The 19,266-nt window shown below is 37.9% G+C and overlaps 1 protein-coding gene across 4 annotated transcripts in view; it reads right to left on the bottom strand.

The window, feature by feature from the left end:
• Positions 1-1,809: 1,809 nt before the first annotated feature.
• The window catches only part of TULP3 (TUB like protein 3), a 34,950-nt gene continuing 17,493 nt past the window's right edge, over positions 1,810-19,266 (bottom strand). For all 4 annotated transcript variants that reach the window (XM_042866622.1, XM_042866625.1, XM_042866624.1 and 1 more), the window contains 9 exons: positions 15,788-15,950; positions 13,551-13,727; positions 11,740-11,873; positions 9,615-9,812; positions 9,008-9,120; positions 8,484-8,598; positions 7,149-7,247; positions 4,710-4,881; positions 1,810-4,208 (listed from right to left, as the gene is read on the bottom strand). In XM_042866622.1, the coding sequence (XP_042722556.1) occupies positions 4,075-4,208; positions 4,710-4,881; positions 7,149-7,247; positions 8,484-8,598; positions 9,008-9,120; positions 9,615-9,812; positions 11,740-11,873; positions 13,551-13,727; positions 15,788-15,950 (1,305 nt within the window). In that variant the 3' untranslated portion in view covers positions 1,810-4,074. The remainder of the gene's footprint in view (positions 4,209-4,709; positions 4,882-7,148; positions 7,248-8,483; positions 8,599-9,007; positions 9,121-9,614; positions 9,813-11,739; positions 11,874-13,550; positions 13,728-15,787; positions 15,951-19,266) is intronic.

Genomic DNA, 19,266 nt, shown 5'->3' with positions numbered 1-19,266 from the left:
CCCTCTACTCTGCCCTGGTAAGGCTTCATCTGGAGTACTGCGTCCAGTTCTGGGCTCCCCAGTACAAAAAAGACAGGGATCTCTTGGAAAGAGTCCAGTGGAGGGCCACAAAGATGGTGAAGGGCCTGGAGCATCTCCCCTATGAAGAAAGGCTGAGTGAACTGGGTCTGTTCAGCCTCGACAAAAGAAGACTGAGAGGGGACCTGATCCAGGTCTATAAGTATCTAAGGTGTGGGGGGCAGAATGGCAAGGCCAGACTCTTTTCAGTGGTGAGTGGAGACAGGACAAGGGGAAACAACCGGAAACTGCAGCATAGGAAGTTCGGCACAAATGTGCGCAAGAACTTCTTTACAGTGAGGTGACGGAGCACTGGAACAGGCTGCCCAGGGAGGTGGTGGAGTCTCCTTCTCTGGAGATGTTCAAGACCTGCCTGGATGCCTACCTGTGCGACCTGCTGTAGGGAACCTGCTTTGGCAGGGGGGTTGGACTCGATGATCTCTGGAGGTCCCTTCCAACCCCTACAATTCTGTGATTCTGTGATTCCACTTAATCATATATGGCAACTCACTCAAGGATAACTGAGGTGTTTTTTTCGCTTATTTGTGGCTGCGGTTTTTTTATTTATTTTTTATTTTTGTTGTTGTTGCTGACATTGAAGCAAATAACTTCGCTTAGGTCAGAGAGCAGAGGGAGCTGGATACCTTGATAAGACCAATTCCCCTCTCCTCTACATTTCTTTTCCAAATGATTTTGATATCTAACTTTTAAAACAAAGTCACATTTCACAGTGAAGTACTATTACTTTCCCCTTAATGAAGGGCTCTATTCAATGAAGCATAAAAGGTGAATCCTCTGTTTTCTTCATCATTTATTTTGATTTGTTGCAGATGGTGCAATGGCTTCTCTCCTTTGAAAACGTTAATTAAGAAACGATCACCCATTCCCATCCTCTAGAATATGTTCACCTGTTTATGTATTTTCAGTTTAAATATTTACAGAGTAGGTTACAGTTATAATAACATTTACCTTAATTGTTTTGGTGAAGTTAGTTTGCTTCTGAATTTGCTTTCAGCAAAGAATAATTCCACACAAAACATGTTACGACCAGAATTCAGCAGACCATGAAGTTCAAGAGATCAAGAGTTCAAGACTAACAGTGGTTACAGTAATCAGCTCTTGACTTGGAAACCAGGGGAATGGTTTTTCTTGCCTTCTTTAACAGAGGTAAGATACTAATTTCAATGGTAACTGATAGATTTACAGATATCAGAATGTAGAGCAGCACAGTAAGTATTAAGCAGATATTTTGCTGATAGTAACAAAAAATCACCATTTCAACTTGGTGTTCCCCCTAACCATCTTAGCTCTTGATTCAGAAATACACCGTACTGTACTTCAGTAGCAGAACAGGTTCAGATGGAGGATAGGAAAATGTATAATAAACCGTCTCAAAACCACTATCTTGAGACTGAGGAAAGCATTAAAAACATGAAACTAAGAAGTGCAAGCAGCTCAAAAAAGTAATCAAATGGGAACCACAAACCATACCAGAAACCTTGCTTTGGGAAAAAAAACAAAGACATTAATAGACAATAACCTTGCATTTATTCCTAGGCTTCTAAGTGTATGAAGAAAACATCACAACAGAACAGAACTGAGAATAACAAAGGAAAAGGTGTATAAAAGAAGAGAGCAAGATACGAGCAGACAGGAAGAAACAGAGGAAGTAACTAGTACAGGAGGAACAAGTAACAGCCACAAGTGACAAAATCGTAGCAGAAAGAAAACAAAAAATCTCGTTTAGAATTATTGAGTTTTCCAATATATAAATTATTTATTTGCATTGAGATATAAAAATTATAAATACAATTGATGTAAAACAGTATCTGATAAAAAAGCACTTATGCAGTTAATCTGTCCACAGAAGTTGACCAAGACTCTGAGACTTTGGCCCAGTGAAGATGATCTGACATCAACTTGAAGATCCACTGCTAATTAGCGTAATTGTCAAGCAATGCTACCATGACTTTTTGAGAATAGAGTAAAATCATCTTGAATTGCAAATCAGCATTCAACCTTCAACACCTTCAAGTCACATCAAACTAACACAGTGCAATTTCTTTCATATTGTCCTAATCGGAAAAAAAATAATCAGATTACTATCAGACTTCTTAGTATTTCTGGATGAGTAAAAGTAAGGCAGAACCACCAGTCAAAGAACTCAGCCGCACATAACTTGAGAACACTGCCAGATCTTGTCCCTGGCCTGATGAGCAGGAAGTACATGAAGGCACGAAGGGTATTCATGGTATCAGTTCTCTTCACTGACTGATGTGCTGATGAGATCTCTCTGAATACAATGGCTCTCCAGCTAACACAGAATGGGTTTTTAAGATTGGGCTTCCAGCATTTTGTAGAGTTGGTCCTCCCAGCAACAGTTTATAATTTACAACTAAATACAAAGTTTACAAATGATTACTGTTATTTGTTGTTTTTTTGTTTGTTTGTTTGTTTTTTTCCTGGGCAATTAAACCCTGTTAAGTCATTTTCTGTTTCTATTTTGAAAGAGCAAGTGATAACTACCTGCAAAGACTCTGGAGACCAAAAACAGTAAGCCTGCTTCTTAGGAGCATGAAATAGAGCGCGTCTGCTGATAATAGTAACATGTAAAACTGAAGAAAGCTATTTCTTGTCTTAATGGAAGATACAGTTTTCCAGACTCATCATGGATATGCATAGTAGCCATGGCAGTGGCAAGTTATTAGCTGTTCTGCTTTAGTGCACAGCAGATGTGTGCACTGAGGCTCGCATGTCAGTGTGTAGTGATTCACTGATAAATCAAAGCCGTATGAATCAATGTTGTAACCTACAGTCTCCAAATTGTACAATCTAGCATTTAAATGGGAACATGGGAAAGAAACATTATACAGCCCCGTGATACTTTTTTTTTTTTTTTTTAAACTCAACTGATGCCTTTGAAAACATCAGTAATCTCCTCTTGAGGTATCTTACTCTTACAGGCAGATTCAAATTATTTACATGAAACCTACAACTGTGTCCTAACTTGAGATAATCTCACATTGAACAACAAAAATTGAAATGAGTTACATCTCGCTCGTTCCTAAAAATGTAGAAAATTTTACAAATAAAGGACAAGTTAAAAAGTATTTCTGATCACCATAAGGTCTAGATTCAGATGTTCAGTCCAAACAGTGCTTTTCAGGAGCAGTACAATACTACTTTCAGTCAAAGTCATGTTCCATCGTCTGTTCAATCTTATATTTCACACAGTTCAAAATAAGAGATACACCAATGGATATAATTTTTCCAAATTAAAAAGGAGTGATTCTTCATTTGCTAAAAAGTATATCAAGGGACATGGAGCAATTAGGATAATGAAAGGGAAATGGACTATCAGGTTTAACAGAGATTCATTCTGCAAAGTAAGAGAAACATCTTTCATTAGAGCCAGCATCTCAGTCCACTTCTGTGTTTGTTGACCACTACCTACAGTTGCGTGTAGGCTTAACCTGAATCCTTTTCCCTTTCACTGTTGTTAACAGGCTGCAAAATGCTGCACAGGGCAAGACAGAATATATGCCATAACTACTCTCCTTTTTTCTTAATTAATCTCACCAGAAACTCAAAGTAATATCAGTAGCATCATCTCCATGGGCATTGCTGAAGATTCAAGGTATGTGAACACTAAACCATTATTTTTCTAATTCTAGCTGCAATGGGTTTCAGCTAGTGAAACAAATTCCTTTGCCTCCTCAAGCAGCAGCTGATGCAAAAATTCTGAAAGCAAAATCAATTCTGACAACAAAAACATCATCTGTGTTCCTTGTTCTTCCACAAAGTGTACAGAGACCACTCAGTCTTGAGATAGTCTCCTAAGATGGTCAACAGTTAAATACCAAAATGCTCTCAGGATTGCTGTTTACTTTCCAATAAGCTCACAAAAGTTTGTCTTCCAGTATTCTTCCACCCCCAATGTGCTTTTCATTACTTCACCTGGAATTCTAACAAGATACAGAGGCGGGAGTGAGTTCTATGTCTCAAGTCTGCTGTTTCTCATTCACAGGCCAATTTACTATCAAAGCTGGAGAGTCCAATAGCAAAAGCCTGAAGAGCACAGAGAGGATAGTTATAGTCCAGAGTGAAAACGTCTTCTGCTACACGACCGAACTGCATCACAATGTAGTCAGCTGGGGAGAAAAAAAAAAAAGAGACCAGCAATTTTTAGAGGTAAGCAAAGAAAATAAACAAAAAGAAGTTTAAAAGTGTCTATCAGTCCCAAATATACGCAGTTGGTGTATCCATCTTTCTCACCAAACTGGCTTTAAAATCTGTTGACTGTAGTGACTGTGGCATTCTACAGATTACCTTCCTTCTAAGAACCAAGGCTCAAACCAGTCTCTCATTGCATTGAAGGTGTGATGTTAACTCTTTCTTTCCCCTGCAAGAGACTTGCAGTTCCTCTCTCTCCTTTTCATGCTGCTATTGAAAGCAGCCTCTCTGCACTCACCCCAAAAAAGTCAGGTCTTTTGTAGTTTTCTCGACAGAATTCCCCAGTAATTCTGAGCTAACTTCCTTCACCCAGTCTCCCTTCTCCAGGAATAGTGTTCTATTCCTCTGAAACCTCATGAAATATACTGTTTTTTTCCTGTTTAAATAACTCCCTCCTCCACTCTCCACCAGACTCTTACGGTCATTGTCGTGGACAATCTGGAAGTTCTTCACTGAGGCCTGAGTGACTCTCCCATGGAAATTCAAAACATAGGACTGAGAATCATCATTCCAGACTGGAGCCTTGTTGTGCAACTCAATGAGGTTCTCTAAATCTTTAGTTTGCCATTTTGACAGAAGACTCTCATTTTCCTATTTAGAAGAAAGAAACATTTTATCAGATTCAGAATGACTCTGCTTTTGAGCACTGCCTCTCTCACATGTGCATTCTGTGACTTCAGCGTCATTTCCTACTAAATGAAATGCTGGCACTTAAACTCAGTCCTACTGAAAGTATCCTGCAAGTAACAAGAAAATACTTTCTAAGCACTCCTTTCTGTTCTATAAACTATTACCATATCTCTACCCAAACAAGAAAAAAGTGCGACAAAAAGCATGCACGTGGACAGAAAAGACAGCAATTCACACATCACAGATGACTGCCATCCTGCTAGCAGGAACCTCCTTTTTGAGATTTATATGGTTTCTGTTCATTTGTAAACCTTCTATTTTCAATATTCTAAACTTTGAAACAAAAGAAAATAATGTAAAATTAACTACGTAGTTAATGCATATGCCTCGTGGCTGTGTTGTGTGTCATGAGGTGTTTCCAAAGGCTGAAGGAGATGTAAGTACGAGGTAAGTAGGTTAAATGTCATCCTACGTTGTCTAATAAAAGGTGCATGATATGAAAAACATACAGAGAAATAAAAACTAAAAGATGCAAAAAGGAGGCAAAATAGTACAGTAAGACTGAGAAAAAATTACTTACAAGGAACTGGAAACTGTAGTGAGACACAAGACGTGATTTTATTTTAAAAGCTATGCAACAAATAACATAAAATGTAATAATATAAGCTAAAACTGACAAGAAAAAGAATCCAAGAAGTTTAAGTTGATTAACAGGAAGGAGGTGATCAGAAAGCAGTATTTTCAGGCTGAAAAAGCACTGAAGTGCTTTAGTATTGCAAACAGATAAAAAATAGGTTATTCTAAAAAATTCATTTTCCTTAAAGTAAAGCTTGTTCTAATTAAGATAATTATTTAATGCACTTATTCTTATCTTCATTTTACTTTTATAAAGGTGCAAAAAGAACTTTAAAAATTGGAACAAACAAGTTGTGTTTAGATATTTGTTTTTGTTTTAATGTGCAGGCAATATTACTTAATCAGAGGCATCACACTACAGCAAAGGAAGACAAAAACAGTTAAACTTCTCAGCTTTGTGGGATGGTCAACATGCCTGACAGACGAGATATCATCTAGAGACACCCTGACAGGTTCCAGAAGTGGGCCCAGGTGAACCTCATAAAGTTCAACAAATTTAAGTGCAAAGTCTTGCAACTGGATCATGGCAATTCCCACTATCCCACTACTAATACAAAATGAGGAACAAAACAATGGAGCAAAAAGGACTTGGGTACACTGGTGGATGGCAAGCTAGACATGAGCCAGCAATGTACCTTCAAAGCTCAGAAAGCCAAGCACATCTTGTGCTGCATCCAAAGAAGCATGGTCAGCAGAGCAAGGGAAGTGATCCTGCCTCTTTTTACTCTGAGCTGGTGAGACCTTATTTGGAGTGCTACATTCAAATGTGAGGTCTTCAGTACAGGAGAGACATGGGCCTGTTGGAGTGTATTCAGAGGAAGAACACCTCCACTATGAGGACAGGCTGAAAGAGCTCTGGGGAGACCTGATAGCACTCTTTCAGTATCTAAAAGGGGGCTATAAGAAAGAAGGGGTCTGTTTAGCAGGGTCTGTTATGACAGGACAAGGGAAATTGTCTCAAATTAAAAGGGGGGAAATTTAGACTGGATATATGGAAAATGTCTTTCACAGTGAGGGTAGTGAAACATTGGAACAGGTTGCCCAGAGGAGGTAGATGTCCCAGTCCTGGAGACAGTCAAGGTCACACTGGACCAGGCTCTGAGCAACCTGATTTAGATGAAGATGTCCCTTTTAATTACTGGGGAGTTGGACTAGACGACATTTAAGTGTCCCTTGGAACTCAAACAATTCTGTGATTATAAAACTTTGGAACAGCTTTATGTTTCAGCCTTGGCCACAGTCACTATGCTTGCCTGCTAACAAAGCAGTAGATATAAAGGGTGAGAAAAATACATTAAGGGCCTTTGATGAAAAGGGGTTGTACTTGCAACAGCAACAAGACAGAGTAGCCATTTGCAATAGCCAAGTAAGTAACATTTAGGCTGCCTAAAAGACAAATAAGAATACAAACAGGATTCAGAAACTTACAAGTGATGTAAAAGGCAAGAATAAATTAATCATCACCTTTGAGCAACACTGTTACTACCTGTTAGACTCAGTAACAGCCACAGCCATGACCAACCACTCTCTATCAAGAATGATTGTCAGTAACACCCACACTTCCTTGAGAAAGTTTTAACTCAGTAACTCACATTTCGTGGCTGGACTGGAATTCGCTTATGATTCATATTCATTCCTGGAATGATCACAGACATTTTTCTGGGACCTTTGAATCCTAATACATTGGTTTCCTGAAATACAAGGAAAGACACTATTTTCAGGAATGGATATACTCCATCACGCAGAACGAAAGACAGCAAAGCTGAACTTGAATTCACATTTATGTTATTTTCAGAGATTTGCTGGCTATAACTGTGCTAGCTGGATATCACAAGAATGTTCCTAAAGAATGACTGGCATTTTTCTTTAGGTTCCGTTACTTGTGTTTACGAGTAGACATACTATTTTCTCTCATTTTTATTCTTTGATTAAGATTAATGATTAAGAATAGAACTAGAAGGCAAGGTAGTCATCATCCATTCAAGCCTCAATCTTAAAACAAATAGATTTTTCCAGAGTACTGCATGATTCTGCTCCATGTAGAGTTAATACAGAAAGCAAAGGAAAGAAGTCTTTCTTGGTATTCTTAAACCACTTATTTAATAATGTCAACCAAAACCCAGTGGTCTGAAGTGATCTGTACCCATGTCAGCACTTTTCTAAGACAGAATCTCTTAGAATCGCTGAATTAAGTGATACAACTTCTCCTGATGTGCTAGTGCATTTTAACAGATGAAGAATAAAGTTCTTCAGAGTTGCAGTCTCTCTTATTTCATTTTAAAAGATCTAGGAACATAATTGAGAACAAGAGCACTGATTTTATTCATATATAAACTTCACAAAACTTCATATGAAAAGTACTGATATGTGAAAAGCTGACTTTATATATCTGCTATACTCATTTTAAAACCTTGCTTTGTACAGTTAGGTACTGTATACAAAGGAAAGATCTGCTGATATTTCTGTGAACAGGTTAGTACTGGAATTATCAAGTCCATTTTTTCCTCTATGTGCCACTAAGATCAGTAGCCAAAAAAAATTAAAATCATGCTTCAGGCTAATGAACCTTTAAATTTCTGCTACTGTACCCATGATAAAAGATAAAAACTTCTACATGACTGAATTGGATTTTGTGAAATATCTCAGATTTTCCTTAAACCTCAGGATTGGAGTCTAACAATTTTTGGTCAAGTAACAAGCTCGTTACAACATTAATTTGGGTCTGTCTCTCTCTGACATCAATGAAAAAAAAAAAATCAAACTCATAAGAAATTATATTTGAGGCTTCTGCCCTTTATCTTACCTGGTGGAAATCAGTTCTAAAGTTTAACGGAGGAGGCTGCAGGCAGCATCATTTTGTGAACCTTGTCTCCTTAGTAATCAGCCTACAAACTAGAAGGAGGCAAAAGGGAAGAGGCACTACTTACATAATAAATAGCTGCGAGTTCTTGTCGTGTATGAGCCTTTTCCACTTGACCCTGTGCCTTTATTGGGCTTACTCCATGGTCATAGACTGTAAATTTAGTTCCCATGAGGTTTGACCTAATGTCAGGTTATAGAAAGACAAACAAAAAGAAAGAGGCATCAGTAGAAAATTTTATTATCTTCCAAAAGCATGTGTGCATGACAGAAAAGTTAGGCATCTCCAGTCACCTAGTCTTTCTCCAGTCATCTCAGTAAGGAATTTCAGTAAAGACCCCCTTGTAAAACTGGGCACATAACCTGTCCTGAAAAGCACTGAGCCAGAACTCCTCCAAATCATCATTATGAATGGTAACTGAATAAAGACTGACAACCTATTTGAATACAGTAAGCTAGAAGTGACAAATTGTTTCTCTCTGAATAGAGAGCAGATTGCTATCCATAACTCTAACTAAACAAATATGTAAATTCCATCTATCCCACTGCAGAATATGTAAATTTTTCTGCAGTTTTTATTGATTGTTCTTACCTGAGTTTTCCAATGAAACTCTCCCCTTCCCGGGACAAATCAGTTGGGTCAACTGATATGACATAATTGGACGTTTTGCTCTTTTTTCGTTTTCTACCTGCAAGAAGAAACATCTGGAAATACAAAACTTTTATCAAGACTGGAGTTTTGAAAGAATGCAGAGGCACTGCTATCCAGACTGTTACCTCTCTATTTCCCATATCCATTCCCACTTTTGTTCTGAACTGTTATTACTGTGTTGCTGATTTTGACCTCTCACACAAGTATACAACCTGAAATCCTGTTCTTCCAATTAAATGATTCAGCATTCTAGATTAAAGGCAATTGTCTTTTCCAGTTTTTCCCTCTTTTCATCTGGAACAGCTCAGTCTCCCTGCTTTTCTTTAACCCTGACATTTTAAAACTTTTTAATTTCATCTTTCTTTGTATTTTGGCTTCTAAACTTGCAAACACTTTCCTTAGTGTCTTGACCAGATACAAGTTTCCCTCATCCTCATGTCTCTCCTCTGCTTCTAGTTTCTTATTGATTTATACAGTGTTCTTCATTACACTAAAATGTTATGTCTAGGAATACAACAGCCAAGACACTGTACACTGCTTTCAATACCTTTCTGTTGTTATCCTTTTCCAGATGCATGTAATAAGTAGGGAAGAGGCCTCGGTCCATTCCCTTCTTATCTCTAGTGACTCGACACTTGACTGTAATACCACGGGGCGCAGGGCACAATGCAAATTCCTCCAAGTTCTCTACTTCTCCCAGATGTGCAACCGCCTGAGGGGATGGACTACAGGAAGCACCTATTTCCTACAGGAAAAACCATCATATTAGAAAACCAACATCAGACCAGAGATTTCAGTATTCCCCAAGAAAAGGAAGGTCTGCTGAAACAGATGTCCCAAGAACATATTTGAGAAAAGAAAGTTGAATGATAAAACATCTGTGTTTCTCCAAAGACAGTGGATAAAAACTTTTTTACTCTAGCTCTCCTAGGGAAGGAGAGAAAATAAAGCTGTTATCCAGAGTGAATTACTAGAAATGAGAAAACAGGTTGAGACAGTGCAAACATTCTAAACAAAGAGCTTCTCTGCTTCTAGAATTTCAAACCCTGTGGTAAATAAGGCAGCATGATATGCCGGATGGATGCTGCAGTAAAACAGACTGGTGTTCTCTGGCTGAAAAAATCACTAAGCTTATGTTGGTTCAAAAAAGCAGCAGAAATGGAGTAAGACGGCAGTGCTGGAGATACCTTGGAATAATATATATACAGTTAGGATGCATGCTATGGTCATCAAAGAAACTGGAATTCTAGCAGTAATATATCAGATATTAAAGTCATTTTTTTAGAAGAAGCTAGCTTGGTATGGCCTGGTGTCAGCGCTAACAGCAGAGCCATGACATGGGGCTGGGACAGGCCTCACCATGCTGCTGGGCAGGGCAGCGAGGAAAGCTCACTCAACCCAGAGTCCTGGGCCCTCGGATAGGAGGGAGGGAGCCCACTGCCCTGAGTTGGGTGCTTCTCAGTCCTTTCCTTAAGAGAAGAGGAAAACATGGGCCAGCACCTCCCAAACTTCCATTTGTAGGATCCGAGGGAGTGGCACAGAGCTGCATTAGGGAAGGGTGAAATTGGGTGTTCGGTTTGATTCTTCTCTGAGAGGATGCCTGGTCATGCAACAGGCTTCCCAGGGTAGTGGTCAAGGTGCCAAGCCGCTAGAATTCAGTGTTGTCCAATGACTGCTTGGACAATCAGACAAAGGGTTTGAATTTTGGGTGGTTCTGTGGGGAGCCAGAACTTGGAATCTGTGATCCCTACAGGTCCCTTACAGCTCAACATGCTCTGTGATTCTGTGAAACCTTGCAGACTGCAAAATTTGGAGTATTCCTCCTCCATCTTGGAGATGAATGAGTTTGCTCGTTTATCCCTATTAGCAGCTTCATACAGCATAAAATCTGAGTGAGTACACATACAGACTCACTTGAAATTCCCTCATGAGGAATTTCCAAGTCATCTCCAGCAACTGTCAACCACACCTCAGTTTTTTTATTTACTAGCAATTAGATCTCTTGTATTACTCACTGGCTAATGTAGAACAGTATACACACAGCCTCCTCACAAATACACTCAGTTGGGTCACCTGAATATTAGCATGGACTTCCAAGATCCAGGATCCCTGGAGCCTTTTATCCTCTTTATTCACTCCTTGTTCTCTTACGCTTGCTGTCTCGTGACTCAACTTGATCCTCTTCCCTTGTGTCCCTCTCTCTAGCACCTCATAGTAAGCATTGTACAATCCCAGAATTTTCCCCACTCCATCCCAAAATTCTGTTCCCCCTTGCATCCCATCCCATAAAACCTATAATAGAGGTAGCAATCTCTCTTAATTTGTATGGCATTGCAGAGCTTCTCTGAATCATCTTAGCAGATTTTGAACCAGAGACAACGATCTAATCTTTCTTCTTTGAGCATCACAGGAGCACGTGATTCAGAGTGTTTCCCTGTTCACTGATTAGGTTACTTGGGTCAAGTTTCTTCACCCATCATTGTTCCTTTGATGACTACCAGGTCTTCCTATTAATTACATGTTCTTCTGTTAGGTAATCTGACAATACTGTCCTTTGACTTCAAGGATTAACGATAACTGCAAAATAGTATTTTAACACAGTGCTAATGGGGTTAGTAGTAAAATCAATAACACGCCCAATTCTCATCAGAAACTCATTTCAAAACACCTACTGCAAAGGATTTCTCGACGGTTGCAGAATGAAGCCTCTCAGATTCAGGATGTGGTGACTGAGATGCTGGTCTCTTACTTACTTCTTCCTCTTCTTCTGTGTCCTCCTCATCAAAATTCAAACTGCCTGAAATTCCTGTCAGAACACAGAATCAAGCAGATAACCTCTAAAACAAAGTGTCATGAGTATGTGGCATCACTAATTCGCATATAATCTTTTTGTAACTATTATCGATTTTTTTTTCAAATTGCTGATTTTCTTCTTGTCCTATATCATTTTCTGAGCGTTGTAATTCTGATTATACTATGTATATAAAACTGACAGCAGTAGAAACATTTTACAGCTGTCAGATTGTGGCTGATAAAGCTTTCATTAATACATATTTTACCAAGCAATATATTATATAATCAACGTGCTATAATGAATTAAATTTTGCTTATTTTTATATGCAAAAAACCAACAACCTCTCCATAGTTCAAGAACAAAAAAGGCAATCCAACTCTATAGTGGTAGGTAAAACCTACCCTGTAGGTTGAACTCTGTACAGTTTACATTCTTCATAATTTCCTCTTAGTGGATTATGACAATTCGTTAGTTAAAGCTTCTTCTGTTTTATATCATCAGTACATCAGTAGCAATAACTTACCAAGTCTCAAATACTAATACTGATTTGATTGTCCCAAAATATATTTAATATTAATCACAGCTATATAGAGGTGATGTGGATAAATAAAATATCTGTATGTATCACTGTTTGGTGTTTCCTCTCTACACAGAGTTACGTTGTTTGGTTCTGTGATTCCATTCTTTAATTTTGCTGTAGAATGGAAAAGTACATAATGAACTATAGAAAATTAATAGGCTTAGTCTGCTATAGCCAAATTATTTTCTGTGAATCAATTTTACAATAATGTTCTAATACAGGGGGCACTGCTGGGAATTCTTTATTTCAGATAAAACAGAAAAACATCTTAACGATCTGTCTGTAAACTTCTCAAAGCATGCTTAAAAGAGGAAAGGTGTTAACCCTAGTACTCCAGGTCAATGTCATCATTCACAGTCAATGTTTTACCTTCACTAATTTCTGCTGAAGTTTCTGGATATTCTCTCCTGCTTCTTTCCCTAAATCTCCTGTGATGTTGCTATTCGTATGTAAACAGCTGTGGGATGTGACAACTGAATAAAACTATTCCTATACATGGTTGTAATTATGAAGAATATTGGAAACATTCTGGGACACAAGCTCTTCTAATAAAATAAGCTGCTGTATTAAACACTACCAATTATTTTGTTTAGGCTATGTTCAACAAAATGCCTTCCTGCAGTACTGACAGCCATGTAAGTCACTCAGCAACAGAGATGGATGCTCCCATGGGAAAGTACTCTGTGGGATACAGCCTCTGACTCAAGAAGAACATCTCTCTTATTAGACTTCTCAACTGTTAAATTAAAGCATTAGTGGTTTAAGAGGGTTCTACTGTTATGAAAATATTCAAGTATCATATCCAGATACATAATATCTGGAATTAAAATGCCCTGAATTTTAGCAAAATGTGAAACGCAGAGTTGTGTCACTAACTTATTTGAAAAGGTCAGATAATTATACAGCACATTTGTATCCAGTTAATAACAGAAGAAGAAACTGCAAATCTGCATTTCTGCATTCTGTACAATCTACCAGTTGTGAATGAAAGCCCTACAAACACTTGTTTCATTGTTTCTTAATTTTCTAATTATTTTTAATGCTACAGAAAAAAAAAATTACAAGCAGAGGAATCCTAAAAAACACATCTGCCCATTATCAACACTTACCTCGTTTCTGTAAGATTTCTTGCAGATCTGCATTGCCTAACTTTTCTGTTAGAGCGTGTCCATTGTTTTCCTCATCTGCATTTTCTGCTGTTATGGAAGATCCAACAGAGAAAGTTTGGAGTTTGGTTCCTAAATCTTGCACTTCTGATTTCAAGAAAGAAACTGGTCCATCAATGCCTGCAAGCCAAAATGAAACAAACTGTAAAAGTTTCATTTTTACAGATAAAGATATATTCCAGAATGGTTGTTCTTTTCATCTGTTCTTACTTAAGCATGCTTTAAAGTATTAACATATTCTTGTTGAATTCAACCTTTGTCAAGCTAGGCCTTAGTGTGATACAGATCTCGTTACTTCCAACGCTACATACATCAGTTTCCCCTTTTATAAATATGGTGATTGCTTTTATTTTTTTTCCAATGGCTAGAGCAATTAAGATGTATGGTATTTGCCATGCAAGTTGTTATGTGCAATTTGGGCAATTATTTTTTTCTCTTGCTCCAACCTTCAAACTCACTGTTTACAAGTAATGATGTTAAATGAGTGTGCTAAGTAAACATCACCAATCAACTTGTTACGAATATCCAAAGGCATAGGCCAAACAAAAGAGTAAATTGATGCCTTCATTAGTTTCAGTAGAAATGTAGAAATGATATTTCCAGGTTTAAACACGTAACACAGCATGCACTGCACTTTGTAATTGGGGGAGATCTCTTGATGTCATGGTCTGGCATAATATGAGGACTGCTCTGAAAGTGCAGCCCCCTATTTTATTATGTTGGCAAATGGCATCAAAGACAAACACTGGTGGTATGGCAGTAGAGAATGAACCTTCCCATTAATATTCCATTATCGTTGCACATGTTGCTGTGTGACAGCCTGACAAAATGGCATCTGACATGGAACTGCATTTGAAAAGTGAAGGTGTGGAATTGAATTTCTCTGTGTGGAAAAAATCATACCCATTGACGTTCATCAACATTTCCTAACTGTTTATGGAGACTGAACAGTGGATGTTAGCACAGTGAGGCGACAGGTGGTACATTTCAGCAGTGGTGACAGCAACAGTAGATTACCTCCACTGGTGCAAATGTTCATTTTATTTTTCAATTTTACAAGCACAGAATACAGGCTCTTGCTCGTTGCAGGTCAAAATGCACAGCTAATGGGAGTGAGTATGCTGAAAAATAATGTTTTGTAGCTCAGAATTTGCTGTATTAAATAGCGTTATTCCTATCTGTTCCTAATATGTTCTTCCTATCTGTTGTAACTTACATGGAAATAAATAGGTAACTAGGTAATAGGTTACCAACTAGGTAACTCTGGTTTGTTTGTTTATTCCAAATGTTACCCCACAAATTAATTTCCTATTAGTCTAAGAGTGGCAATACAACATTCTGCATTTGTATGCCTCTCAAAGCCTATTTGCTATTACTTTCTTGATAGGCTGACAGGATCTTAGCTATCATAAACTACTTCCTGACATTTCTGCTACAATCCAGGAGTTTAATTGTTACTCTTTTTTCCATCCTATGACATGCAAGTCTTTAAAGCTCTCACTAATGCATTTCTTTTCATTCTCAACAAAATGGCTGCTATTTTACTGTAATGTCTTCAGACCAGGGGAGGCTTTGGCTCCCTGATTATGTCATGCTTGTGCCTTTCTGGACCCCTATAACTTGCTTGTCATGTTTCTGTTGTCTCCCAGAAGGCCTTAGGAAAAAAAAGAAAAAAGAAGAAAAAAAAAGAGATAAAAAACAGCCAGAATCTAATCTGGTATTCACAAGCTCTTTGTTTTGATTATTTATGATTTAGTCATACCCAATTTTGAAAAACATGTATACCATGATACCATGAAGAACAGTAAAGGCTGTCAACACAGGACTATCCTCTTTTCTTTGTCCTACTGCTTCAGGAAACTCTCTGACTTTTACTTCGGGATTTGCACCTCCCTACCAATACATTCTACAGTTCTTTTTAACCTAACAAAAGGGAGAGATTACTCAAAAGCAGATGAAGATTCTCAGCTGTCACAAAATTGAAGATAAGATTTTTACTTGTTACACACTTTAATATTTCTCTGTCATATTATACAGCAGTTCTATTGCTGTACATAAGAAGATTTGTGATCCGTCTACCTTATGGCTTGACTACTGTCACAGCAACACAGGTAAACATCTATGACATAAAATGCATGCAGTGGCATGGTGGCAGAACATTGTTACAATCAGGTACTTACCGTGTAACACAACATTATTGTGGAAAGTGGTAGGAGTTTCTACTAAAGGAGTCTGTTCCTCACATCCTTTGGGCTTTGACCTGTGCAGCTTTGCCTCAGGATTTGGCTGCACCATCAGGGGATCAAGACGTTTCTTCTTCTGCTTTTTTTCTAGAAGAGCTCTCTGTGAAATAAAAGAAAAAGCATGAAATAAGGATAAGTAACCAGAGAGCCAGCACCTCAGCCACTGGTGAGGATTTCCAATCAACCTAAATAATGTGCTCCTGTTATCACTCACAGAAATCCTGGGCAGAGATACTACAGTGTCTGGAGTGAGACACTGCTTTTGGCTCTCCACTGATGGGAGACCTATCCTGAGACCATCAACAGATAATTTTAACTCCTTTTCTCCAGACAAAATTGCAGTAAACCTTAATATAAACAGCCAAATTCAGTAGTCACTTAGAATCCACTGTGAAACATTTTATAAAGTATATGTTATAAAATGCAGCATGTACTGCAAACTTTATTACTCCATTCATTATACTGAAGCTGATAGAGCAAACTAACCAGCTCACAAGGACTCTCCACTCCTTCCAATGTAGTTACAATTAAATTACTAAACTTTTTGTCTCCTAGGACAACTGCCCAAGCATGCAGAGAATGTATATTTTTTCCTCATTCGTTTGTACAGTAAAACTCAATTTGTACCAAAAGAACTATCACCTAGATAGGTGTCAGAATAAAAGCTCCTGTCCTGTTGATTACATGGCAGTTAAGTTTTTCATTATATTAGCATACCATTTCTAATCATCTTTCATCAGAGCTCACTCTGCCACTGCAGTTATAAATGCTGCCACAACATTTATAACAGCAGTAAAAGCAGTTCAAGATTTGCAAAGGACATGGCCTTTGTGACAAAGGCCACAAACTCACAAGAGGATATAACTCAGAAGAGACAGCTCCCAAAAACTAATGTTAAGAGATAAGACAGAGGAATAAAAGAAACAAATAAAAAAGTCAGTCATTAAAATAAGACTGATTTAGTAACACAAAAACTGATCAGCCTTACAAAATATTTGTATTTAATTCAGGATTGAAAGAAATTCAAGTGTTAGCGTTAAAAACAAAATATTTTTCCATCATCCATACACACTTGATGTTCATGATTTCCTATTAAATGTAAGCAGAAAAACTTCCAAGCTCAAAGCAAATACAGGCACTGCATCATTTTAAAGGCAGCCATGCTTAAATCTTAAAAATTAAGATGATGCATGATGAAGAATTGCAGACCACTTGCCACAGATGGAGATTAATCATGACAGCTTCTTTAGTACTGAAAAAACCCCTGACAGTTCCTCCTGGGACAAAAATAAACTTGCTTCACCTAATTCTTCTCAGTCTGCAAGAATCCATCGGATAAACAGTACCAATAACTCAATTCACTTGAGATACAAACGATTTTCAAATTCTTTCCTCTCCTGTTATGATTCTTCTATCTCATGGGATTTTTCCTTTCCTGCTAGGCTTTTTATCTCTGCTTGCGACAGTTTCACATGCAACCACTCCTTTAAAAATTCTAGCACAATTCAGTTCTTGGCCTTTTCTTTATTCTTTATGCTTTTCAGGTACTTTTCTCCAAAATACTTAAATAAGCAAAAACCCACGATTACACTTTGAAGACTAGACTGCAACACACATAGTATTACGTACTGCAGAATTATTTGCAAGGATCGTCCTAAAAATACATAGAATTGCACAGAGATTATCAGATCAGTCTAGAGAAAAGTAAGATAAATTGAAATTCTTAGAAAATACTCAGTTATATTTTTTCTCTAGGAGAATAGTCAGATCAACCAGAAGAATGCAAGTCTTCAAGGATATATTATACATTAGGATAAATTAATGCCAAGTGAAAAAGTTCTTCTCTATTCTCTAAATCTTTAATAGTTAACATAAAAGGAGAATGAAAAAGACAAATTACAAAAAAATAGAATAAGTATTTGAAAAAAAATGTTGCCAAGGCTTCTGTACCTAGTAAATGGACAGGTGAAAAATAAATACATCCTAAAAACAGTAAGAAAGTACATAGCTACTGTTAGAACTGGAAATTGAAACTGGAGTCAGTATAGCACATAATGATTTTTAAAGTTACTTTACTGATTATTCTACAAGATTAGATTTTTTTTAAAGCATATTGGAACATATACTTTATTGCTGGTAGATGTGACAAACCTTTTCGCAAGAATTTCAAGATAATCAAAGTGATGAAACTTGATAGCGATTTAAAAAGGTTTCTCTCTAAAACTTTGCTTATTGAGATGAAGACAGGACAAGGGGAAACGGCCGGAAACTGCAGCATAGGAAGTTCTGCACAAACATGCGCAAGAACTTCTTTACAGTGAGGGTGACGGAGCACTGGAACAGGCTGCCCAGGGAGGTGGTGGAGTCTCCTTCTCTGGAGATGTTCAAGACCTGCCTGGATGCCTACCTGTGCGACCTACTGTAGGGAACCTGCTTTGGCAGGGGGGTTGGACTCGATGATCTCTGGAGGTCCCTTCCAACCCCTACAATTCTGTGATTCTGTGTGATTCTGTGAAAATTTACAAGCTAATGGATGGGGTGGTTGGTAGCAGCTCTTTCTCTTCACACAAGGTTGCAAAGCAGTCTTACCTTCAGCACTGTGTGTCTCTAGACTCATTCCACTAAGGTCAAGTTTAAAAAAACATGCTTCTGTCTACTAACCAAATTCTTTTCTCCAGCCTTGTGTCACAGTAAAATTTCATGTAAAATTACAAAAAATCACGTGACACAGGAACATTTAACTCATTAAAAAAATAACAGGTGCCAGGATTTTGCAAACCCCACGTATTGAGTACACCATAGAAAAGCGTAACTAAAATTGAAGAAATGCTTAAATGATCACAAACCATCAACTCTGGTTCTAGTGAGTTTCCAACAAGCTGCCTAAGAAGCCAGAGGCATCAGATGCATACACCATAGCAGACTAGTCTGGTGCTCTTCCTACCACTACGATGAACAGGAAGATGGTACACAACAAGGCTTCAACCACTCCTCTTGAAGGTGCAATATACTATTTATTACTTGATGTGATCTACTTTCGTAAGCCATAAGGCATGGATTTCTGAGGCATAGCCTCTATTCTTTCAGCTCCTCCTTAGTTCACAATAAGATAGCAGGGACAAATGCTAGTGATGATGGCATTAACAAAACTTAAGCGTCAAGACTAATGTCATATTAAATGCAGTCAGAAATGAGCCTTCAGCTTTTACTGTCTCCATCCACAGAGAGCTAGCAGCAGTACAGGTTGAGCTGCTGAGGAAGTAAGCACCATCTGAGAAGTCATCCCCTCTCTTCTCAAGGAAAACGAAGTACAAAACTTGACTAGACAAAAACTTTGGGGCAGACAGATATGACCCACAGATAGATCTTGATGTCAAGCATCATTATAAACAACACAAATAATAGTGTTCAAAATA

This window comes from Lagopus leucura, unplaced genomic scaffold (genome assembly GCF_019238085.1).
Source record: "Lagopus leucura isolate 7727_CA_CO unplaced genomic scaffold, USGS_WTPT01 Super-Scaffold_100001, whole genome shotgun sequence".
Lineage (NCBI taxonomy): Eukaryota > Metazoa > Chordata > Aves > Galliformes > Phasianidae > Lagopus > Lagopus leucura.
This window is presented reverse-complemented; position numbering and strand designations above follow the sequence as displayed.